This window comes from Anabas testudineus, chromosome 8, assembly GCF_900324465.2.
Source record: "Anabas testudineus chromosome 8, fAnaTes1.2, whole genome shotgun sequence".
NCBI classification, from domain to species: domain Eukaryota; kingdom Metazoa; phylum Chordata; class Actinopteri; order Anabantiformes; family Anabantidae; genus Anabas; species Anabas testudineus.
Window position 1 is genome coordinate 11,151,664 of NC_046617.1, and position 27,503 is coordinate 11,179,166.

Here is a 27,503-nt window from a genome sequence, read left to right on the forward strand (position 1 = left end):
CATTACGGCTGGTGCTATATAGAGGAGGGAGGTGAGAGTGGCAGGGTGGCTAGTGTGAGAAAACACTGAATAAACTGTTAGAAAACAGACAGTGCTTCACTGGGACCAAATATGGATTGTAAACATGTGCGAAATGTGAGATCGTCAACTTGTTTTTGAAGGTCGTGGCATTAATTCAGGCTTTGGTTTGGTGCGTTGCAATTACACTCTCACACGGCAAATGAGCCATGTCAAAAGCCTGATTACTTGTCCAACCATACACTCTGGGATCAATATTGCTTAGCACACAGGCTATCACATAATTACCTAATGTATCAAACCCATTTAAAACTATGTTACAAGACTGCTATTCTCTGTGATTGTGGCATACATACAGTGACCAGGCGGTAGACGACACCCTTCAGGAATTGAACTCAAATAAATTTTGGTTGACGGCGGCACGATAAACGCAAAAGTAGAGTGATCAAATAAAAGTCTGCAGCAGTGTTTAATCTTTAATCCATAGCCAAGAATCAATCTTTACAATCTGCTTTATTGGATTGCACAGTGGATGTGATAAAGTTTACAGTTTCACATCCAGACTGACAGGTGCTGCGTAACCCCAATCATATTCTGAGCCTCGGCTCTTTGTACGCTGCCATTTGTTGTTCCATGCTCCCTTTTGATGGGGAGAACGTTTTTTTTTCACTCTTCTCTCTCACAGCTTTCTTATTTTAGATATCAAAGGGAGAGTCACCCCACCCACACACACACACACACACTGCAGTGTTATCTATAAATACAGTTTTTGATTTATGTATACCAATGTTACATGCACACACAGTCACTCTGAATTAACTTGTTGTGTTCTGTATTTATTTTGTCATAATGTGCCACCAGTCCTTGACTAAAGTTTGAGTCCGCTGAATGTGATCCACCCAGGCAGAGAGAATTAGACAATGCAGCACTTAAGTTGTTTGTGTCTTATTGTTACTGTAGACTTTCCTTCTCAACAGACTTTCTAATTTAACTTAACCTGATGACACTCAATTATACTGAAGTACATTATATACATTCAACGAATCATAGGTCACAGTTTGTGTTGACATTTTTACAATAGTATACTGAATATATTTCATGAAACTATATAGTACTTCAAACCCCTTAGGCCATCTGCGGGTGTTTATATCAGCATCCAAACCAAACTCTACAGGGGTCAAAGCCTCTGCAGTTCGAGCCCAAGCTGTCACACTTTTCTGGCTGCTGAATTTTGGTTGGTTGGTTCAAACTTACTCTGTCACACAAAAGTTTTTAAACACTGTTATTGAAAAGTGTTATAAAAATAAAGTTTATAAATTAGTGAACAGCTTATCTTTAGTCTATCTTGACCATACTATACAGCCACACTACTAAGTGTTAGGTCTCCCGAGTTCCACTCATTAAGGAACATGGTTTTGCACTATCCAGATGTGTATAAGCATCCAGGCAGTGTTGTGCTTAGTGTCCCATCAAAACTCAGTCAGCTGTTTCTTGGATCAGCTGGTACAGAAAGAAAGGCACCGAAAGAAATTGAAGCAGACTTTGAAAATAGCTCTAAGCGGGGGAAATATGGAACGTAGCATGCATGGGTGCCAGTGTGGAGAGCAGCCATGCAATGGCCACTGGCACACTAGCACCAAAGTGTCACACGACTGTAGCGAGATTGTCTTTGATTAGAGCTCTAAACATTGTGTGAGTCATGACTGCTTCTGAGCTCATCATAAGCAAATGTCTCATTAATAGTGATGGGACTTTGAGGCTAGGTTACATTAAAGCTTTATTTGCTGTCATTGTTAATGTAGGGAATTACTCCTGTCTCAAAACAGAGACATTTCCCATCACGACAGACTGGAGTAATTCCTGGCACACTCCAACAGGCTCATCAGTGTTGAATCTTTGATGAAATAAACTTAACAATATTTTCTTTGAATGGTTATGAATAACGTTCCCTTAAGGAAAACATCGACTCTTCACTATGTATTTTTTTGTATCCAGTAATTTAAAATGCAAATGATAGTGTCCAGCCATGATAATAAGAAATCAGGCAACATTTTTATTCCACTTGAACCTGAACAAGAGAAGTAGATTCATAGAATAAATGGATGGCTTATCCGGCCCATACCCCCAGAGAAAAGTGGGCGTTCAATAGGATTATAGAGTTTAGTGCTGTAAATAATTCAAACATGCCTCTTATACTGACATTATTATAAAGATCAGATTAGGATTTTACTTTGTTGTACTTACAATAATCCAAAAAACAGTTTAAAGGGAAATGCTTTCAGCTAGGTGCTGGACATTTTCACTGTGCTAAGTCACTTCTTTCTCCAAAGAAATTTCAATCCAGCACAAATCCTGCAACATTAAAGAGGTATAAAGTGAATTGATGTTTTAACGAGCCATTATAAATTATGAAGCTCTTCTTCTAACAGATGGACCTTCACCCTTGAGACAAGAATTCCTAAACATATTCCGAGTACATGTACATTTAAACACACATACATTCACTCACGCTGTACACAAAAACATATCCAGATGGTCGCATATCTCATGGGATGTTCAATTTTATTCAATCATTTCAGCAGACCAGGGCATTTGCTTAATGGGCAAGGTGCCATAAAAACACACTCGGGATAGAGGCAAAACAATCATTAACTGCTGATGAACTAGCAAATTTCTGTTTCATTCCCTTGCCTGATATTTCTTGTTGTTTGTGTTTCTGCAACGCCACATACTGTGAAGTAGAACTTTCATATTCTTTATATACATCCCTACTGAGTGTGAGGCCAGTATATTGTATTTAAGGAGTGATAGGAGACAAACACAACACAGACACAGATTTGCCTCATAACTGTAATATTGTCTCAACCTCACCGTGTTCCCCGCCACCTCTGAATCTGAGCAGTAAGTTCCCATCCTGGAGGTGACTAACAGATGGGATCAGGCTGAACATCACTCAGAACCGCTCTCTACCTTCAGTCACCCTGACGAAAAACATATGATTTACCCTGGCCATTCACTGCTCCTCTCACCTTCGCTCACTATCACAAGCCCACAATTCAGCATCATTATACTTAATGTGTCTCTCCCACCAACGTGCACATCACTCACGCTTTGTTGAAATATTGCTCTCACATGCAAGTCTACCTTCATCGTATCTCTATCATATTAATACAACACAGCCCTTGAGACAGATTTTTCTTAATCCCACTCCCATCTGTACACCCCTCTCAGAATTTCTGTTTTTATAACTGTACACACAAACACACACACACTAAGTCACCTGTCATTATCACTCTCTTTTATTTGTCACATTCTCTCGTTGTTTCTCACTTTCACAACGATGCACACACATGCACAAACAAAGTGTGCCCACACTTGTATTAAAGCAAAGAAAGTCTTACGCACACTGACAATCCTCTCCGAGGTCCCCCCTCTAGAGATAGTCGTCCCGTTGAGTCCCACCAGGGAGGGCAGAGTCTGAGACATCCAGTTGGTTACCATGGCCATGGTGCTCAGCACCGCCCCGATCTTTAGCATAGGAACGCTCATGTTTGCTTCCTGTGGGGCCCTGGCGCAAACGGCCCTCTAGAGCCAGCCTTACCCTACCCTTTTCTGGACCTCGGTTCCAGTCAACCCCACTCTGCTCCAGAGAGCCTAGACAGGCCACCAGTCAGTCAGCTTCTGCCTCAGTCAGCACAGCAGCAGACACAGTAACCAGACTCACACACCACCGGTTCAGTCAAAAGACCAGCTAGAGACCAGTTAAAAGAGAGCTGCTCACATCCAACAACATCACGCTGGAATCTTCCCTCTCAGAGTGAATGCCTCAACCTCACCCCCTCCCTCTATCTCCCTCCCTCTCTTTCCTTCTCTCTCACTTCCTCACCCTCCCTTTATTTCATCCTTTCTCTCTCTCTCTCTCTCTCTCTCCACTCTCTCTTCCTCAAGATGCAGGGCTGCGCATTGGCTGCCTCTGTGTCTCATCCCTCCCAATCAGCCTCTGCTCTGTTCTTGCCAGCCCTGTTTTGCATGCATGTTTCCATTCTTTTCCTTTCCTCTCTCTTTCTCTGACATTTGGCTGTTTTCTATGACTCACATCTTGCTCTGCACACATATCTGTGACATATCAGGAAAGACAGATACTGTACGAATAGGCTGATCTGTGCTGTGTGTTATGTGACCTACGTGTGTCCAAAGCATTGTAGGCACAGTGGACTGTCCCGCAGCCTCGTCAGATTGTCTGCACTAGATGGAGAGTTGAGGATATAGAGGAGTGGCTGGATAGATTAAAGGTTGGCCAGGGGCTCAGGAGGAGAGATATGGGCAGGTAGTTCAGCTAGGTATTTATGTAGGAGAGATCCAGACGCTCCTGCTCATAGATGCTTGTGACAGCTCATCTATCATTCTCACTCATGACATGTCCTGTATCAGCCTGTGGCTGGTTGCACTTACATAGCATCTTACCAACTCTACTCTGCCTGAGGCGTAATCATATGACCATATTCAGTTGTAATTTATTCTTGACACTTATGTGAAAATGTATGCTGATGCTTTAAAATTTAAAACACACTTTTTTTTTTCATATACTGAAATGGCATACATTATGGAACTGTGCTTCATAGATTTGGATCTGAATATGTTTGTTGAATATGTCATAATATGGCACCTGATGCTATAAGACACAAATAAACAGGATTACATGTTGTTGTTTTTCAAGCGTTGTATTGCTATAACCTAAATAGCTTTAGCTTTCATCACTATCGCAGCAGGTAAGCCAGAGTAAAAGATCATGCCGAGCGCTGTCTATTCTGATGTCATTCCACCTCAGGGACTATGCCTGATTTTAGCCTTTTTCAGGACAGACTTCAGACGTATTCTGAAGGTTAGATCGGCCCTTTGGATGTGTTTTGTCTCCAAATCATGGTAGTCTGAATGTGCCATTCACCTCTACAGCGAAAGACCAGAGTGAATGAGGTATGAAGAGGTATGGGAATTGGAGGGTGTCTCAGATTTCTCTTTGAAGCTTGAAGCCTGTCCTTCCTACCATTTCCGGGAAGATACTGGGTGACTGGCAGTGCCATTTTATGCTCTAAACAGCCATGCATAATGATGACAGAATAGCCTGCTCAGACAAAACGGCCAGGTCATCTGCCTTTTTTCTTTCTTGCTTCCTGGTCTGCTGACTTATCCATTTTGTCAACCATGGATGAGCTCCCCTCCCCACCCTAGTCGCACTGGGTGAGTGATATGGTATGTCTGTGTGGGGTGTACTGTGAAGTGCTATGAGAAGAGACAGCTTTCTGAGCCCCGTCCAAATATGTCAACCCTCGTCAGCTCACCTGCTGGCTCCCACATCACTCTTGCCTGTTTTGGTTCTTCTATTTTTGCAGCAAGACTGCCCCTGTGTGGTTACCAGTGGAACTGCACCCACTACCCGACTTTCATACAGACATGTGGCCATTACTGCTGCTGTTGTACACATTTGATGACAATTGACTTTAGAAATGTGTCATGTAAAGGGGCATGTGACAGCACTGTTTACAGTCACATTGTTTAATTACTTACAGAGGTTTTAGTGAGGCAAAAAATATTATTTTAGTAGTATATGCAAACTGCTGCTGGCTTATGGCAGAGGTATGTCAAAATTAGTCTTGTGCTTAGATAATATATCCCATATATCATCTTATTACATTTGACATGCCATTTATTTAAATAGTTTTAAGCACATCTTATCAGCCATTATAACATACATTTAAATTATGTATCAATCGATCTAAAAATGAAGTATTTACTTTTCAGGGTTTTTTTTAGGCTTTTTGTGGGAAAGAAAAGCTTTATTTTGTGTAGTACTATACTAAAGTACTGTAGATGCTTCCTTTATTGCACCAGGCTGCAGTAATCATCATATTCACATGGTGGCAGCAAAGACTTAAACATGGATTTATGAGTTAATTTTCTCAAAACCTGGTACAAAAGAAGGAACGCTCCTTGAAAAAGATAATCATTCAAAAAGGTTCTTACTGATGTACCATCTTAGATAATTAAAGAGACACACATATGACTGTGACCACTGTGCACAGTATATACTGGAGAATTCACCATGAATAGAACAAGAAATGTGTGGCTGCAGCACATTGATTTTTTAAAATGTTTTAGTGTTAATGGAATCTTGTTGCAGTAAATATGCACATTTGTGATGGCCTTAATATTGACATAATGTCCTGTTCCCCAGCCCAAAACCTTTATCATAAGAACTTAAACCTAGCTCCAATCTAAACCCAATTATTACTTTTTACTGTTGACTACTTGATAACTGAGGAACATATGTCCTGATTTTTTTCATAAATGTCCTCACTTCAATTTACACATACAGAAGCTTCATCAGTAACAGTAGAGCTATAATTACAGAATAATGAAGTTGAAGTAACTTACAGATCCTATAATCACAAAACAGCTTAAAATAACCCAACCTGTCTCGTTGTGATCAGATAATTATGTACAGGATTTGTATCTAATCATTTGCTTTTAATACTGTGTGTGCTAAAGGAAATGTGTTTGTCCACAGATTTTAATACAATGACTCATAAAACAAACTGTGAAAAGAGAAAATTCAGGGTGTATGCTGCACCTGTTGCATGTACAATAACTGAAACCATCAAAGTTGTGACCACAAACTACAACATTATTGTGTCATTCTGTCACAGATTATTTAAACTCTGCACCATCATCCTTAATTTCAATGTATATTTTAATCATAGACCATTATTAATAACATATCTATGTATTTTAGCTGCATGAAGGATAGTGCTCCTGAACTATTTCAAACTTAAAATTACACTCATGAAGAGAAGGTCAGGTGGCATCTTTTGAAAAGTGATGGACCAAATAGAGAATGGGAATAATGAGTGTGATGAGGACAATCTGCCATACCTCAAAGGATTGCAGGCTCTGCCAATCAACTGTCTAATCACAGAGTCTGTTGGCAGAACAAGCTTTCATTAAATATTAGCTAGAGAGGAAGTCAGCCATTTAACCTGTATTAATTTAATCCTTTCTGATTAATTTTCACAGCCATTCCTTATAATTTCCACTCTAATAATTGGCCAGCCTCATTTTCTCTGCTACTCTGCTGTGTCATTATCTCCAATTCTTTGTCGCTCCCTTTTGTTCTCCTTCTCCATGAATTTTATTTAGCCTTTAACTCCTCATACTTTCTCTGTCTCCCTGTTGTCTCTTTTGGCCCCTTGGGCATTTAGGAAAAAATGGCATCATATCATGTAGTCCTCCTTTACCCTGCATTTGTTTTAGAGTCTACTATTTCTGTTCTGAGATCACACTCTTTCATCCTGGTACCCTTTGCTGTCTTGTTGCTTACTTGGACTCAAATTTCGACTTGTACGGTGGAAAAATCTACATGAACGCAAGTGCAGATGTTTGATGCTTCCACACAGGCATGCCGTGCTATCATGACATAAAACAACATAAAATACCCATTCTGCTCTTAGCCTGTAGGCAAGCTCTATAAAGGGCATTTTTAATCAGTTCATATGGTCAAAATGCCCACCAACTGCAGAAATGGCAACATTTGTGCACACCCATGGATGGCAGTAGAGCACTACAAAGCCCCGAGGCCATAGGGACAAGCTCTGGGTGAGATAATAATACTGGGGAACAGAAAGCACCAGGCACTAGTCACATTCTCACTACAGCACAAACACACAGCCAGCCATAGAAATATAGGACCAAATTACACTTCAGCTAATTACACAGACCTCCTTCGTAATGATGCAGAGCTGTTATGACTGAGGCAGCGCACAAACTGAGCCCGCGTCTGAGCTCGGAAAGATGCTGGAGTTATCTGGCTCTAAGAATACTGGCTATTTTTCTGAGTCATAATTCATTAATTAGATGATGGACATGGAGGCCCACTGCCTTCTAAATATATCAAGATCAAAATCAGCTTAGACAAAGCATGACCTCATTACCATGGCAACTATTTAAATGGTGTAAATAGGCTGTACCCCAGGGTTGAGGCAGGCAGAAACAGTGGTGCGCTTTCAACGTGGAGTGTTTAATCTATTAATGGCTCCTTTGGGCCTTTGATTAAGTCAAGTCATCTGGGCTTTTACATTTTATAGTAGCCACTGAGACCACAGGAGCACTATACACACATTGACCCCTGCATGCATCAACAGTACAGAGAACACATCTTATTGAGTTGAATGTGTTCAATAATTCAAGCATTGAGCATTCACTGCAGGTGAAGTTAGACCTCTGTCCCACTCTGAGGTGACTGACAGTGTACTAACATGATATATGAAGACGTGAGCATTCACAACCTCACATATCTACCTTCCTTCAGGACTGTTTTACAAGATTAAGCACTAGCATAAAGATAATAAATGAGTTAAAATCGTTAAAATGTCTGTGCATGTACTTACATACGACATTTCTATGTGTGAAAGCTTTAATTGTGTCCACTTGCATCGGGAATCTGTGAAATGTCTACAATATATATATTGGTTATTGGCACAGTGTGTGAGGAAGCTGGTTGGGTTTTGACATACACATTAAAAAGTAAGGACCAAAACAATGTCACTCGAAAACAGAAACAGAAAACAACCTGCAATACCCTACGTTGATTTGTCCTTGTCTTTACACTACAGCCTATAGAGAACAACTTATAAACCAACACTGGAAACAAGGAGACACATTTGTAGTATTTATCATATACTATATATGATAATGATATATATATATATATATATATATATATATATGATATACTATATCATATCTAATACCAAGACTGATACAGACACTCTTTTTTTTTTATGTTCTCACTTGGTTTGTGACAAATAAAATTAATATAAACTTAAAATTAATATAAACTATGTAGTCTATAGTCTAATATCATCCATCATCCTCAGATTAAAATATTAAAACCTAAGACAATGTTTAATTATAACAACACAAATGTTTCCCTAAAATCTAAAGGCATACTCATCCTGGCTTTTACCATAGGGAGCACAGAGTGACAGGTGCTGACAAAGAGGCTGAAAGGCAAAAATATTTACATGTCAATATTTTTATAACCATGAAAATGTAGGAATGAATAAATCTTACTTCATAGCATTTGTACCTAGAAGCTTCATGAATATACTGGAGGAAAATCCATTCAAAGTTTATTCCTAGGAGGGTGGATTGCTCCTGATTACTCCCTTGATTACAATTGCGACAGTCCATGGGGGCTTATACGTTATTGTTTATAGAGGATTTGATACGAATGAACCGTATATGGTTGAATATCAGATAGCTCAATCAGAAACAAGCAGGGCACCACATTTTGCTTGAGTTTTGCTCGAGAAAAGCCTTGATCAAAGCGATAGACATGAGCTACATGAGGCAATCAGATGCCATGCATTCTGCAGCACAGCATGGCTCTATCCACTGTTCTGCACCTACTCATGCCAACAGTACCAGCTGAATACGACTCAGTGCAGCACTTCCTGTGGCAAATGTGCCCAGTTGACTTGCCCACACACACAGATGCACTCACACATACGCACATGCATACAGATACGTATTGACACACACAATTACTATGATCATTTCCTGACTCTGTTGACCTGATTACCAATGTCCCCCCCAAAATGCACCCTTTCCTGAATCCAACAACAGAAAGCTACTACCACATTCTGACCTTTTCTTCCACCCAACCAATCAGACATACTATCTGTTGCGCAAGCCATTTTTTGCCATTGGAGTAATTACTGACAGCAAATTGGGAATTTTCAGTCCAGCAATGAGGTAGCTGAGTCTCAAAGAAACCCTGCTAATTAAGACTGCCCCCCCATGGCCAGTCGCCTTTTCATATTGCCCTTCAATGAACTTCTGGTGCTGTCCTTGTCACTATCACCAATAGTGCTTGAGTTCTTTTTCCCGTATCATAACTTGTCTTTTGGCTAGTCATAGCCACTTGAATTTTATACAATTATACTTTGTAAGGTCTTAAACCTTACACTGTAATGTGCTTTGAGATTACTTCTGTTGTCACTTGGCGCTATACAAATAAAATTGAATTGAATTGAATTGAATTGTTTGACAAATAGCTGCTTGATAACTCAAAAACTGAGTAAGCACAGCTGTTTTGTTTCAAATCTGTATTGCTCTATGAACATTTACAGATTTGTTTCTGTACTACTGCAGTCGAGCACAATTTTATTGTCTTATTACATTTCTGGCAAAGTCTTTTTAGTTAGGTTAATGATGTATTAATCTACATTGATCAGCAACAACATTAAATCCATCAGGTGGTTTTACTGTGTGTTAGAGTGGTAGTGTCAGTATTTGCACCCTGATGTAAAGCAACACCTGTATATCATGACCAATATTACACTTCTTATAATGACTCCTGGCCACCACTACATTAAAACAACCAGGTGGATTCAATGACTGATTGGTGTATGACTGCAGAACAGCAGAGAACTGATCATAGATGGCATACACCTAGTACCTTGTTAAATGACAAAGGAGACAGCCAGAGGACAAAGTGTAGATGTTTGGTCTCTATTTGAGTCATTATTTGCAAATGTCATCTATTCACAGAGTGGAAATATCACCATGATTAGCTAATCACTGCGTTAGGTTACAAACAAGGACAATAAGACACAGGACAGCACAAGAGACAGACAAAAAGGCTTTAAAAAAACAATAGGATGTTTAGGAGAGGCAAATAGAGAGAACGAGAGTGATAGGAACCAAAAAGGAGAGAAAATATTGGGTGATCTATTTGAAACTCCCTGAGGTACTGAATTTACATCTTGTCTGTTTTCTGCCATGTCTGCAACAGCGAAACTAACAGGACCTGAGAGGAGTTGGTGAGATCCTGCCAATTACAGTCTGGTTGACTGAGAGTTTGCAGCAGCCAATTGTGGAAAAAGTCATAATGCTCTCCTCCCGACTTGGTCTGGAGCGAACAATGACCAGAACCCATCAGCTATGTAACGTGTATTAGTAATGAAGGGACAGACGCAGCCTGCAGTGTTGTGTCCAGCTTCTTTGTCATAGCTCACACTGAAGCCTACATTTACATCCTCTATCTTCAGGTCATTAATGCTCAGAGAAGCTGTAGCATTTAATTAGGGAGACATTATTAGTACAACACAGGCACAGTGTGCAGTGGAGAGAAATCCCAAAACAGCCTTTAACTGAATATTATGTTCACAGCCACATGGAGTTATGGTTAGAAGAAACTTGTAGATAAACAAATTAGCTTGTCACTGCGTGATTTTATGGAGTTTGCTTTGCTAGTGAAAAGAAGTAAAAAGGGTTATTAGTATAAATAAACAGTTTTGGGTTTGGCCGTCCTCCTCATACCTTCCTATAACACTGTGCTGATAATTCCACCCATATAATCTGCAGAGTCCTGGCTGCACTGTCAAAATGAGAAGCCACCGATCAGCTCAGTGATTACGCAGACAGAGAGTGAAATAATTTGAGTGACAAACTGGAGAAAATGAATAAACAGAACAGAAATGAAAGGTTTGCATGTTGATTCTTATAAAGGGGTGATATTCAGTTGAGTTAGTATGGCGAGAGATGAGGAGTATTATGAGTGGGGAGGTGTGGGCGGGAGGAAAGTGGGAAAAAGTGGCCACAGAGCTATGAGCGTCACCACAGGATTGTCACACCACATCTTTGAGCAACAGATGCAATATTTAGCAGGTTCAAAGCCATAAACTCTAGGATAAATGTAGTAACATGTCCTGCATTAGTATCTCAGTTCAGCTCTTCTACTAAAAGGTGAATTACCCTGTGAAATGTATGTGCCTGGGAATATGGGAATTTATGTGTGGGTTATACACAAACAGTTGCTGTGCATATTTCTATAAACAGTAGTCTGTCTTTGTTTGCAGGATTTCAGTCAATGCAGGGTGTTGTGCAGTGAGTGCTTCAGTCTGAGCACAATGCAGATCCAGGGTGCGTATTTTGTGGTGATATTTATGAGGGTAGCCTAGGAGATAATATATCAGAAAGGCCATTCCTTCCATTAATATTCCATGCAGCACAGATAGGGAATGGGAGATGATTTTTCCCTTAAGGAGGCGCTTCCTTTGCTAATCGTTAACATAAATATTTTTATTTACCGTCTTCAAGACATGGCAGTCAGAAACAAGAACGCATTCAAAATAAGATCCAAGCTGTAAACATAAGAGATTAAAATTACAGAAATACCCTTTAATAATAAGCTTTATTGGATAACATATTCTAGGGACATTTCTGCCACCCACAGATTAAAAATTATTTAAATATTAATAACACCCATACAATGGCCCACCTCTGCACAACAACTGTATTTGTGTTCATCTGAAAAAGAAAAAGCATATGTATAAGGAGGCTTCATGGCATTTAATAATATTATATATATATTTATATATATATATATTATGTTCTCATTTCCTCATTGATGTGTTTATCTCCATGGTGTCCTCCAAATATAATGCAAAGGTACAAATACATTGCAGTTCAGCTGAGTGTCACTGCGCCTGTTTAACAGTCTTGTTCATGGCCTTCTGCATCAACAAAGATTTACTCTTGGCAGCTGCAGATATAGATCCAGAATATACCAAGTATGTGCCTGACAAGTAAGAAGTACCCTTCTCTGAAGATGCCTGCACAGACTCACTGCATGCTGTTACTCTCTCGCTGAGAGGAGTAAGAGATGAGAGCTGGGCCTGAGAGGGCCAGTAGCCTGAGGCACTAAAGCTTAAAGAGAGAGACCTCTCCTGAATACCTATTCATCACATCACCATTAGTGTGGCCAAAGCACCCAGCTCTACTGCTGGAAAATATAACGAGGACTGCTGCATTAGATCCCATATCATAGTCTGACATGATAGTACTATCGCTGCTGCCTGATATACTACTTCTGAGCCAATACGTGGCTCAGATGAGCAAACGCCCAGCTTGCTTTTCTCACCTTGTATTTTATACATCATATACTGTATATGGGAGCTCGCTACACATCTGTAAGCGCACAAACTCACAAGTAGATAAACAAGTGCAGACTCTAATCATCATGAGAGCAGGTTTTTATCAGAGCATGACATTTTTTTTTCTCCCCTTCCCACAGAAATGCCAGTCTACATCATTTTCTGCCTCCCTTTCTTCTTCATCTTGCCTGTCAACACTTCATCCTTTCTTCCCGCTGCTTCCTGCGTCTCTCCTGCCTGAGCGACAGGATGCACATGCCATTGTTTTGTCATGGTCGCAGTTGTATTGATTAAGCGATGTGGAGCTAATTAAAGACAATCTGTAAGGAGTGTCAGTGCCAGTGAGGGGAATAAAATCACGGTGATGGAGTGATTGGCCTCTAATTATTATTCTCCTTTTGGTTAAGATGAGAGAGATAATAACCCTGCAGGCACAGTCAGAAGGCACTCTCTCTGTCTATTTCTCCCTCTGTGTCTGCCCGACAATCTCCAATTTTCATTTCCAGCAACTCCACAGTGTTTTTTTTTTTATTTCTATTTCCCTCTCAGTCACTTCCCAGACATGTTGCCCTGCTCAGCTCCACCACTGGGCACTAATTCAAACTCAGTCCACATCCTCTCACTTTGTACTCTGACACTGCCTACCAACCCCGATTGCTATAGCGTCTGCAGTTCACACCATCTGTCTACGGTGTGTCTGAATGAATGTGTGTTATTGAATGCATCTAATCTTGTTGTTTGTTTGCAATGTACAAGAACCATTACACTTTCCTTAGTTGTACAATCATGCAAGGAATATATGTTGTCCTTTGTAAAGACTCTGTGTCCAAGGTTACAGATTATTGAAAACAGAAGGTGAAAAATATTACAGAGCAACACAGGACAAGCTCAAGGCAAAGCTTTGCTTGTATACTCGGTAAACAAAGGGTTTAATGAGCAATGATTAATGGTACTGTTTGATACGCATGGCTCACTTTAAGAAAAGTTCCTTTCGGCTACTCTTCTGATCTATAAAAAATGAATGCTCAAGTCAGCACGTTACATCATTTCTCCCTAATTTTGTGTAATCCATCAAAGCCAGATCAAATTTCATTCTGTAAATGTCATCAACGCTACGGATATCATTCCATTTTACTTTATACTTAATATGGTATTGAATTAAAAATTAGCTGCATAAGACAGTGCCTGGTTGTGATGTGACTCCAAATGGTTAACCACATCCTGTATCGTGCACAACTGTATGTGCATGTTTTGTAGACTTGAAGAAATCTCAGGGGTTTAGAGTCAGAAGCATAATGTAATGTAAGACTGTGTTCTCACTACTGGTGCATCTTGTGATTTTCCCTCTGCTATATTTCTCTACCTTGAGAGCAGCCCTACCATCCTGCTTGATATGCAACAATGTCTGGTGGCTGCTGGGCTCCCACACCTCCCTGACTGGAGCCTTTAAGCCTTGGCGCAGTAAGAGCGAGCCTTCCTCATCAATGGCCCTACTGAGTGGCTATGACAGTGCCACGCAGAAAACACATCGATTAAATAGTTTCTCTTGCCACCCGCTTCTGCTGCACTGCATTACTCTCATCCTTCATTGCCCAAAATGAAACCCTGCAATAGAGTTAGATTTCAACATGGGAAGCAACGCTGTCATACGCACAGATGGCAGTAAAGAGAGGATTGTCTGGAATAAAGGTAGCAAGGATCATGTGAAATAGGAGAGAGGGAGACAAAGTAGAAAGATAAAAGAGAGAGAGACTGAAAAACTAGTAAGCATTACTCACTTTTTGTACCCTCTCATTGAGTTCCAGTGATTTCACATAACTGTGCAGAATCACGAGTAAAATTTTGACATAAAAACCAACTCTACATTGATCAGCAGCAACATCAACTCTGAACAAGATTTCCCGGGAGTGTGGTATATTGTCCAGTCATGTGAACAAGCAGGTGGAGGCAGATGTGCTATGTCTGGCGTTTGAGAATGCATAACATCCTCTGATATGGGATGTGTGTCTTGCGATAAAAGCGAAGAGATGTGAGAAGCACCGTTCAAGTAGCAGCTTGGCCAATCTGCTAAGTCTTATGAAAGCTTTTGTATCAGAGCGGGAAGAGGAGCTCTAGGCGCAACAGCCATATTTATATTCCAATCTTCTACACAGAAACCCACATTGCCAGGCTCATAAAAGATTCATCGAGCAGGGAAAAGCAAGGTCGTACAGAAAACTGGTCAGGAGGTGCCTAGTGCAATGCAGAAAAAAAAAGAGCAGATGGATGCAAAAAGAAAAACGTTGGATGAGTCCAATGATGGCAGTTACTGAGGTAATGTGTGCTGTTACCTTTATTATCCGTGGCAGTGTGTCGAGCACCGACCAGATGATTAAGCCCCGTCTTGGCATCTATCACTCACATATATACCACATGACAGGCTTAATAACTTCAGCCATGTTTGTTGGTATTGATACCATGTGTTGTTTGGCTCTTTCTCTGCTGTGGATTCAAGTGCTGACATGTTTGTGAGCTAGAGAGCAAAGGGGAGAGACAAAGAGAGACAAAGACGTTGTGTGTGTGAAAGACAGACTGCATGTGCGTGTGCATGTGTGTGCCTGTTCTGGGTGTTGTCAGAGAAATGTCACTCTCGCTTAGAGTCACAGACATAAACCTCTGGGAGTCCTGCACCCTCCAGCACACTTACACAGAAAGAAAGGGAGAAAGTGGAGGAGAGAATGTGATATAGGAATGATATTTATCCCACCAGTCAGTCTGATCTTTCCATATGCTGTTGACAGCAATCACTCAAATAACAGCCAATAATATACATGGCTGCACAGCATAGTTTGAGAAATAATTTGTCCATCCGTCTGCCATTATGAAATTCCTGGAAGAGATAATAAATGTCAAAAAGGGAACATTAGTAAATCAAAAGAGGACAGATGTAAATCGACTTTACTTTCCTCCTGCATGTATAAAAAATAATCCCTGAGTGTACAGCTGGTTGCTGGTTAGCTGCCAGGTTAACCGTGTCTGTATAAATGTACCAAACTGTAGTGCTATAGTCCTAAAAGACCCTAAGGACGTGCGTAATGATGATTACGAGCTGCCCTAGAGTCCCCCGGCTCTGTACGCGGGATTGCTAATGGTCATTTTAGGACAGCGAGCCACTGGGATCTCAACAAGACAGAAAACAGCAACAGAGGTCATTTAGAGCTCACACAACCCTGCAGCACAAGTAGTGGTCAGTCTGTGGCTCGGAATGAGTAAGTGGTCATTTAAAACATGGAGTAAATACCAAGGTTACCAGACCGTCCTGTGTGACTCTTACAGTCCCAGAGTGCCTCTCCTTTGAAATATCTGAAACATGCTTATCTGCCCATGTGTGTATGATATCAGCGAATGAAAATAATCTGACAACAGACAACATGGAAGGGATCTGGTTTAGCAGTGAGCGAGAGGCATTGTGATGTTTAGTCTTCAATGTCAGAGAGGACTGCTATGAAAATGCTGCACAGAATATGAGTGCTCTGTTAATTATTTTAACCAGCAGTTTATATGAGGTTCAGTGCACAGTTTTGTGTTTTGTTTGTTTTAAGTAAGAAGGTCATGTGTGTTTGGATATGTACCTATTTAGAAAAGGGCATTCCAGCTGGAAAGCTAAGGCCATGCTGACACACCCTTACTTCTTCTGAGGGGAAACATGACAGGGGCGCAGTGTTAGTCTGAGTATGAGGCCGCTGACCTCACATGTTTCTCCACCCGCAATCCCATCTGTTAACCAATTATCACGCAGACCGCTGCCTGCCTTCGTGCCTCATCCGAGGCACTGCAGTAGTAAAATCAGTCACCCATTTCACCCAGGGCTACACTGTAAAAAAAAAAAAAAAAAGCTCACTGCCATCATCACACACTAATATCACCTATGTGTGAGTCATGAACGGACCACATTTAGAAAACTGACCTAGAAACAGGTGCATCATCATCATCAAAATCCAAACCACTTACACAGACAAACAAACCTCTCATGTGAAGCACAGAGGAAATTCATATGATTGATAAAACCTTATCCTTAACATTGCATGTTTAAGTATTCTCACTCTGCAGAATAAAATAGAAGAAAATGTTTCTTCCCATGAGGTGAGACCCCACAGTGTGCCTTCCTGGCGATTGTTAGTCCCAGCAAACACACGTATCTCTGATGATGAAGCAGCTGGCTACATGAAAGCACATCAAACATTAAGATGAGGGAGTGAACAGCGGACAGCACAAAGGCTCAATGGCTCTTTGTGCTCCAGCCCACTTTCTTAAGCAGTGTTTTCTTTTGTGAAACAAATCTCTTTACAGTGGCACAATTCTGACTCACACAAAGTGTTATCATTATCGTGTACTGATTCGAGCTCTATCTTAATCAGTCATGAAACGGGCACATACTATTCAATCTCCTCAAGCAGCACTGAATCAAACATAATGCAACCTCATTTTCTGTGGCTGATTGGGAAGCAGCACCTTTGTATATTAATGAAGAGTGCATGAAGGTGGATGAAGGCACAGTGGCTAATCTAACCCTGGCTGCACACTTACTCACCCACATAGTGCTAAGCACAATTGTTACTGACTGACAAGGCAACACAGAAATTAGACTATGTGGGTTACCTTATATAACAGAGCAAGGAAAACGAGGAACAAGAAAATTACACCATGATTACATATTGTGTATATATGTTATTGTCACTTATTAAGGACATATGGCATATAGAGTATTAAGGTTGGCCTCATTAATTGAACAAATATATGCTACGCCCAGAAAATATAATGTTCTTATACTGGATTTAGAGTTGAATTTGTGTGTTGCATGAGGTCTTGTGGGCTTGCAGTGTTGAAAAATTTAGACAAGCACTGGACTTGTCACACCGTACCAAAGTGATTTTACAACTGACTGTGTGGGTTTGCTTCTTGCTGGCAGATTTACACACAGCTCCTGCATCTTTTTATCTCTTTAAGTCTCTAGGTAGAGGTTAGGCTGCTGCTTGGCTGACTCCAAGAGACTCCAGTCCTTCTGCAGGACTCCTGTCTTTTCTCCAGAGGAAAGTAAACTTACATCCCTGCTCCTCTTTGACTCACTCGGCTGCATCGTGTCATTTTTCAATATTCATAAAAGCTCCTAACAGGGTGGCGTACAAATTATAAAGGCAGTGGGAATATTTAGATGTTTTGGTAAGATTGCTGTGTAATAGGCTTTTGGCATGAAGACAAGGACAGAAATTTACCACAAGTGGTTCAATCACACTCATGTCTAGGGGGAGGGCTTTTATTGTGACCATGCTGCTCTGCTCTCACTGGATTGGCACGAGGAAAGAGATTTTTGGCCAAAGGGTCAGTGCCAGGTCAGTGGACTGTTTAAAGCTGTCTTAATTGGACATTAGCCAACCCAGCTGTTTGAGCTGACGTCTGTCCTTGTTGTCCTCACATGTAGGGACACTTTAGATAGCATTAGCATTAAGCACTCTTCCTCTTTTTACTTTTGTAAAAGCTGTAAGTTCTCCGTTTAGTGACACTTATATTACAGCACTGAAGTACTCCATAATTAGCCCAATAATAAATAAAGTAAAAGCTTGAGCCAAATGATGTTTTAAACAGTAGCATGATTTACTAGTGAATGCGTCTTTGCAGTACTTGCCTTTAAGCTATAAATCGACCCTGGTTGGGTGAGTTCCTGGTGCAATCATCACACCAATCTAAAGTGAGGAAACACAACTTAACAAGGTCCTAAATGGCAGTCTGTTCAAACTGGCTGTTTATTGTGATCCCTGGTGAGAGAAGGGATCAAATAAATTACTGAAAAATTCACCCAGTTTCTTGCACAGGGTTCTGTCTTCTACTTTCAGAATGACAAGCAATTAGGTTTTCTCCCCCAGTGCGGCTGATGTTTGAACTGAAAAACACCAAAGTAAGTGTTCATTTCCATCACTCTGAAGCAGCGTTGTTAGTCTTTGAGGCCCCATCTCAAACCAATAATGTCGTTCCCTCAGCATCCCATTGCTCCAGTGGGACAGCAGCAACATTGTTTGCCTGCAAACATTAATGTGCATCTTTCATGTACATGAAACAATCTTTATACTCGACAACTTAAGCAGAAATTGAGCAGTTACAGAAAACACAAAGAAATCTTTGGTCCCCTTGAACAATATGACATTCATCTCTCAGCATGCTTTTGAACACAGTTTGAAAGCCGGACAAGCAAATTAGCGAAATAGTGATCAAAGTTTAACTTATATTTATTCATGATGATTTAGCACAACTCTACCACTGCTATCACCAGACAATCTTCTTCTTTGTGTCTTCATTTGTCTTTTTATACCCCAGTCTACATACAGTAAATGTGGTTATTAATTAACCAAATGTATGTGTCAAGACTTCACAGAAGCTATATTATAATCCACAATATGCCAACATGTCCAACACCTAACTGATGCTCATTCAGCATTTGCTGCATTTTGTCAATTTGGATGCTTTGTTCCAAAATGATATATTCTAAATTATTTAACATTTAACATTTGCTCAATGTCTGATACGAACAGACATCTTTAATATATTTAATAAATGTTTTAGGCTTAGATCTGTTGAAATAGATCTCTCTCTGTATGCAGTATAGCACCAGTGTAGTGTACTTTACAGTATGTGTGTAAACGCGCACGCATATATGCACTTGTGTCAGCGTGTCCTGCCATGCATTCTTTGGTGCGCAAGACATCTGCGCCAAGGTCAGACAGGTGCCCATATGTATCAGTAGGGGCCCCTGAGTTTTATGGGTACTTAACAAACACACGCGGAGAATGAACAAGTGCATCCGTCTCATTAAAACCATCTAAATATTTCATGCAGGCCTGTGCTGAGCCTTTGACTAAAAATATGTGGATGTCTCAACTCCACAGCTCGGGCATGCTATCTCTGTTGCAGTTAACACGCAAGAAGTCATCAATTCTTTATGTCTGTAAGGAGACGGGTAGCATCAGATTTTCTTTCAGCCCTTTAAATGTTTAATGTAAACACTTACAACAAATTGTCCCCCAAGGCCAATTACAGCATGAACCCACTAAAGAAAGGGCTGAGAGATGATAGCAAGTCACCGGCTATATTTTCAGTGTCACAAATGTGAGCGTTTAACAGTGATTCAAACGTCAGAACAATTAACTCGTTTAATTTAAAGAGGGTTAAGAAGGCGCACATCTTTATTCTGGTAGCTCAGGATGCTTCGGTATGATTATTAAAGTCAGTTTGTTTTCTTGTAACACCACAGGGGTCGCACATGTTATACTTTGCATCTGAAACATGGGTGTACAGCCTGTTCATCAGTTCACCTCCAAAACATAGTGTTAAAGGTCAACTGAGGTGTCCACCCACCCTGTAGACATGATATGGTTATTGAAAACACTCTACTGTTTCTGCATTTAACAGCTTTTATGTTAACACACCAGTATATTCCTTAGTCAGATAGATGGGTTCATGGTGTATTTGTGTATAAGAAATGTAGTTGAGTGATAGACATATTAATAGACAGTAAAATGTAATTATTGATAGTGATAACACTTGGTATAATAATTATTATTAGCTGTAAAATGTAACACTGTTTATGGGCCTTAGATATTAAACACCTTGGGGGTCTGTGGAAATCTTATTACACTTTTTTGACTTGACTTGATTGATTTTTTTTTTTTTACTGTGGACGTGCATTTTGATTTCTCTGGCTTGGTAAACACCTCTTGTTGTACATGTGCTGTATTTGACTTGACTTGAGCCACAGGTACAGTTGCAGTTGAAGCCTCTGGAGACTTTTTTGTACACGTGTCGTTGCTGCATTTATTTTATTTTTAGCGTTGCTCTGTGTAAGGCCCTGTCATCTGTCTGGTGGCCTTGACTGAGTGGTGATACTCACCGCCATCGTACTGCACGGGGAGGCGCTGTCTGTGCTGCTAAATAGACTCCGACTGCTGTTTTTTAACTGAAGGCGCGACACGTCGCTGTCCGCGGTGCTGAATAAACTGCTGCGTGGAACAAAAGATGCGAAGCGGCGCTGTCCAACAAACATCATTGGCCAGTTTATGCAAATGCAGACTTTGCACGCTGTCATGTTCAACACTGCATTTCTGCTGACCAGCTGAACACCTGAAAGTTCACATGCTCTTGCCTTGGCTGAGACCTTTTCTGGGTCAAATAATTTACCGTCCTTCACTTCAATTTATAACTGTCACATCAAAGCTCGTCATTTTTGGCTTTTGTGGAGTGTCACGCACCACATCACGCCACACACACACACACACACACACACACACACACACACACACACACACACACACACACACACACACACACACTCAGACACATCACACACAATCTACTACCAATGCTGGCGCTGGGCTGGTACATTACTAATTACGCATGGTTTGTATTCACAGCTACAAATCACACATAGACCCAGTAAACAAACTGTCAGTGCTGCCGTTCAGTGCCCAGTTCTTTCAGCTTAATCAGCGCAATCGGGTATAGTGTTTGTCGGGGAGCCCCTGGCCCTCACTGGCAGTGATGTAGAGACAGATATGAAGGTTTGTAAACCACGACCTCCAGGGCATCAAAGGCATCAGAACTCCCAGAAATCAGCTGTACCGTGAAGGGAAAAACGTAATTTACTTACTCTTAGTTTCCCTTTAGGGCAGTGTCCTCACCACGAAACCAGCATTCATACGACTCAATGTAATGAATTTTATAAATTGCATCAAGATTTATGTCAGCCTTCAAATATTTAAGAGTTCAAGTCCTGCAATAAAACAGAGAAGACGGGTTTACCTTCTGCTTATTGAACTTTCTATCCACGCTGCCGTCGCTTCTCTAACACCAGGTTACATATTAACAGGAGATGCATTTTGAACAATAGCAGTTTGCCTTTCAGTGTTGCACCATGCAAAGTCCTCGCACTTACTTAACATAGAATTTCCCCTTTTTGGAAGAAGAGAGAGGTTTAATGCTAGTTCTTACTTAAATGATCTGAATTATGCAGTCATTCGGAGACAGGAGATCGCTGCTGTTGGAGGAACTTTTAAACAATGCTTATTCATTGCGTGCAACCGTTTGTTCCGGAGTCCTTACCTCACAGGGCATGACAGCTAACATCACAAGTAGGAACATTGCACTGAAGAGATGCATCCTAGTCGAAATGATAGGGTCCCAGCCGACACCGGTTCCCGCAGCTTTGCCCCCGTTCTTGTCCCTTACTGGGGCGGTTTCTTCAGATACAGAGGGATTCCTTTAATGCTGTGTCGGCTGTGCGCCACCAACCTCATCACCAGGACGCACGGCAGCCCTCTCTGGCACGGTTAAGCGACCAGCCGCGTGTCTTTTGTGGAGCATAGACTCTTGGACGTGGAGCGAAGGCAAAAGCGCCGATCTCCAAATGTAGAAAACTCCCCCCAGATGCTGTAACCGGGCGAAGCGGACAGTCAGCGGTCCCCTCCGTCCGTCCTGCAAAATAACTGCGACTGAGCAGAGGAGAGAGGAGGAGAGAGTCGCAAAGGTTGGAAGGTGACTGCTGTGCTTGCAAGGTGTCGACGCTAGGAGCAGCACGTCTATGTGCTGTAGGAGACCAGTGCAAGAAGTACCACTCTGATGCAGCCAAGCTTGGCCGTGCGTGTGTAGCCGCATGCGTGCGAGTAAGAGAAGTGAGAGAGAGAGAGAGAGAGAGAGACAGAGAGAGAGAGAGAGTCCTGCGCTCACAATATAGATAGATAGATAGATAGATAGATAGATAGATAGATCATTCTTTGCAGTCCAAATGGTTTTTTGCGCCACAAAATGTTTCCACTACCATGGCAGACACCACAAGAAAGACCTGACATTTAGCAGTGATAATGTCGTTCTACTCACCAGGCCAGTCTGTAAATGATAACTGTGTGCATTGTAAATGATCCGGGTAGTGGCTGTCAAATCTCCATTAATACCATCAATTCAGTGCTGATGCATATCCAATTAGAAGATTCTGAAATAGAGGGATTCTCTGGGGTTTAGGGAAATGATCGAGATTATTCCTACCCCTATTACAGTAAAGATTATAAATCGCTGGCTAAGGGAGATAATTAAATGACTGTTAGGTATTCCAATGAGTATTTTTTTTCAGGCCAGGTGAGGCTGTGGCCGGGTGCGCACGCAGCCTCCGCATGTCTGTGTGTTCCTGTCACAATGATTTGGGCCTTTTGACTGACTGCGTTTGGTGCTGAATTACGCATGAAAAATAAAACGGCCTCTGCTTCCCGCTCATCCCTCTCCTCTTAATAATAGCTAGGCTTAAACTAAACATTTTGAAAGGTAAATGCACCAACTGTTACCTGTGGTGAATCATTTTAATGACTGGCCAGTGTCAAGGAAGTCGAAATCACAAACAGCAAACATGAAAAAACACTGTTGCTGGGAAGAGTGGGATCCCTCCTACTGTTTCGTTTTTCCTTTGGACCAATAAAGCACCAAAGGGATAAACCACTACCTTCATAGATAATAAAAGTGATCTGAGCAGATCCTTTATGTGTCAAGTGACAGCCGACACGTAATGTTTTTAGGAAATGTAGCTGGATTATAGTTGTGCACAACAAAGTAGACAAGTACTGTATATTAGCATATTACATAATACTATATTCCAAACCAGTTTTTACTCCTATACTCACTTAGATAAACCCATCTACATAAATGTCTTGTTGCTAAATATATACTGTGAAACTCCCTTTTGTGAAGCAGAGTTAGGGTAAATGGTTTTAGACTTTTCTTTACTGAGCGCATGAGGAGTACTGAGAAAAGTAAAACGAACAGATGTATTGAAGGCAGTGATAAATTATTTACTCTCTGGGGCATACTGGAGTGAAGAGCTCATGTTGCATCTACACAAGATTTATTATGATGGAATGACATCACATTTTATTTAGTTTTTTAACCCCAGTTTAACCCCAAGTCTTACTTAGCAAGTTCTTCCTATGCTTGTGTGTTTCCTGTGGGTGCTCCATGTACCCCAGCTTCTTCCCATAATCCAAAGATGTGTGTGTGTGTGTGTGTTAGGTTATTCGGTGACTCAAAAATTGCCCATACAGGTGTCAGCCCCTTGATAGAGTGGCGACCCGCCCAGGGTGTCCTCTCCTTCTTACCCAACAACAACTGGGATTGGCTCCAGCACCCCCTGTGACTCTTAAGAGGAAAAGCAGTAAACACAGTGGATGAATGGAAAAACAAAACCTTGCAACTTCAGTTTGTCAAAGATTTTACCATCAAGAACAGTGGGATTAGTTCCTAACACATTCAGACAGGATTTCAGTTCATACAGTGTGATGGCATCAGGTCGTCCAGCCCCTACCCTGTATGGTTCAACAGAGGGTTGACACTCTCCCCCCCCGCTGCTGCCTTCAGACACGGTGCACACCCCTCTATTTTCCACAGCAGGAGAAACTACAAGAAGGTGAAATGAGTAGTTGACGGTAAGTCAGGGTGGGGCAGCATGTAGGAGTGAAAACAAAATATCAGAATGGGGAAAATATTCTTGGCTGTGCTATTGTTTTCTGCACAGTTATTGTGTTTTACTGTACAATCCTGGATCGTGCTCTTCTAAAATTCACACAGTAGAGCACGAAGCCGAGAATAACAGAGAAGCCCAAGGCTGCCAGGGCAAGTAAAGGGATGTTGAGTCATTGCATGGGGTCAGACTCTGGGTGTTTAATGGTCAAGTTCGGGAAATACACTGTATTAACGTTCTCCTCCTTTCTCTTTGTTGTACTCCACCATCTCCACCCCCTGTTACAGTTTAGAGACCTGGGGCGCTGAGGGAACTAGGGGAATGTTTGTGAGGTAAATGCAAACAAAGCATGACCCATTTGTCAAACATGCAGCATTTTTCTTGTTTTATCCCAGAGTCAGTACAGGAAAGCCAAGAGGAAGGAGAAAATTGGCCTTCAGGGCTACTGTCGGTCGCATTATCTTTCTCTCTCTTCCTGTCGCCCCACATGTGACTTCACTGTCTTAGGCAGATGTAGCACTAAATCACCAAATTTTCCACTTTTCTGGTCTAGACCTTTTTCTTTATATGCAGTCATCTTTTCTGTTGCTGTCCCTTTCACACCTTATCTTTTCATGGTTACCCTCAGTGTTTATGCTATTGAGTCATGGTTGATTGTATTTCATGCTTTATGACTTACTGTATTCTGGGATTTTTCTCTCTGTACGTACGTGTCTGTTTTGCTAATATACTGGAAGCAATGCAACATATCTACTATTTTAAGGTGGCCTGAGGACTAAATTTAACAACCACCAGAATTACTGTGCTTCTGTGGGTGTGTGTTTTTGTCTATGTCTGCCTATAGGCACTCCGCTTGTCAAAACGTACGGTTCCTAAGCGTTAAAATACAGCTGTTTAAATTGGACTATTTGTATTGAACTACGGTTGCCAAGTCTAGCATTATATAGATTTTCAATTTCCTGGAGTTGATTCACTTCAAATAATTGGAAAGCCAGTAGAATTTTAAACACACTCTGAGAATAAACTGTCTTAGACCAGAGCTGCAGAAAGAGGAGGTTTCTGTTTTGTTCACTGGTGATAGTGAATATTAGACAGGTGCATAAGTCCAGTGAGTGACTACATTGTAGATCATCTCACGGACAGTCTAATTGGATTTTGTGAAGTTGAAGTACATGAGTTGCGCTATCCATCTAGCAAACATTGGAGTCTGTCCCATAACAGAGCTTGTGGTTGTTATTGATCTTTCTAATCTTACTGCTGCTATCGGTGCTTCTGAATTATTATGCAATAATACTTAAAGACCTTATGGTTCCTGAAAATCTCCAGAATGTTGAGCTGACATTAGGCAGTCAAGTGGCCATGCTTCCCATGGTTCCTATGTAAGGAGTACTCGCAAGTATATGAATGGTGATATCTTTTTGCCTCAAGGAGGAGAAGTTTTCAGTTCAGATGATGTCATCTGGAGGAGACTACAGCATCTTTAGTATGAGCAAAGAGATGATAACCACCTTAACTGAAAAACCTTTGCAGCTGACATCAACTGGAGCACTTAGAACAAAGATATATTTTAATATAGATAAGGCAGAGGGAAATGTAACACTATTTACATTCATGGCCCACAAACTAGAAGTTGAACATCACTTGCCATTTACCCAAGATGGCTTGTCGAGATCTCTCGTGTCTTTGGCTTAAACTTAATATTCACTGATAAATACACACAGACAATCTCTCATAGGCAAATGTACTTCACATCAACATCAACATGTCAATAAATGCACAGATGGACAAGTGTTACCCTGACACTCCTGCAAACATTTCACAGATATCTAAGCCAACGTGAAAGCCTTATGCAAACATTACAACAGCATGCATCTCACACTTGACAGTCATGCTTCCCAATGAATGTCTAATCAACTCACGCGTGCATAAACAGCATGAAACACCAAATTCAGCAGTCCCAAAAGTGCACTGTCTTTGTACAGCCAAATGGACTGTCAGAGCTCTCGCTCACTCGCCTGCTGAGTTTGTCTTTTTGCTTCACTAATGGAAAGTTATTATAAATCTACACATTAAGATTAAGAATACAAAATTCCAGGATTTAATGCAAAAGCTTGCTGAACAGCATCAATGTGGAACTCTAATCATGGTGAGATATATATAAGTATATAAAGATATATCAAGCTATATAACACTTTTCCTGTCAGGTCAATGTAAAGACAAAGGGAGTGCTATAATTCTCAGCTATCCTTTCATACAGATGAAGAGAAGCCATATGCATGTAAAGATCTGGAATAATATTAAACAAGTTAATGGTGGTAAAGCCTCACGAAACATTGGGTCAGAAGGTTAAGAGCACTCAGTTGCCATAGCAATGTTGTCTGAGTATCCAGAGGGAAAGGTGTGAAACCCTCAATGGCTGCTTGAAGATGGAATTAAACTTAGCTTTTCACACCCTATGTTGAGCCGTCTTACTCCGCTACCTGTGCATGACAAAGGCAACCGGAGCAAGGACGGCTCAGGTTTAGTTTGGGATTTCAGCAAAGTGGCCCTGCCATGCTTCATGTCTGCACCTCGCCATAATTCAGCAAACATCATCAATCATCATCCAGAGCAACTGCACGGCAGTCTGCTCGTGTCGCTGGATCAAAACAAAACAACAGTGGATTGCTGCCCTCCACAGGCTCACAGACACAAAACGAAATGAGGGGAGACACAGACTGGCAGAGGCATAGACATGGTTTGCCAAGAGGTCTACCTTTTAAGTGAAGCCATCTAGCACACACACACGTACACAGGAACACCTGCATTGCTTTATCTTAAACCATTCCTTTCTTCTTCCCCTTACACATCTTCCTCTGTTTCCCCCCTCATTCATTTCTCCCAGAATGAGCAGTACTAAGATGCTTCCTGAGTTGTACTCTCTAGTCTGTGTTTGTGTTTAATTGGATGAAAAGATGATGCATAAT

At 41.1% G+C, this 27,503-nt stretch overlaps 1 protein-coding gene across 2 annotated transcripts in view; it reads right to left on the minus strand.

Annotated features, from left to right (window-relative positions):
• The window catches only part of olfm2a (olfactomedin 2a), a 40,800-nt gene extending 18,240 nt beyond the window's left edge, over positions 1 to 22,560 (minus strand). Inside the window, exon 1 of one of the 2 annotated variants that reach the window (XM_026356241.1) lies at positions 22,140 to 22,560. In XM_026356241.1, coding sequence (XP_026212026.1) covers positions 22,140 to 22,196 — 57 coding nt within the window. In that variant the 5' untranslated portion in view covers positions 22,197 to 22,560. Of the gene's footprint in view, positions 1 to 3,423; positions 3,836 to 22,139 lie in introns of those variants that run through there. The other variant, XM_026356233.1, reaches the window with a different exon arrangement.
• Between the last annotated feature and the right edge of the window lie 4,943 nt (positions 22,561 to 27,503).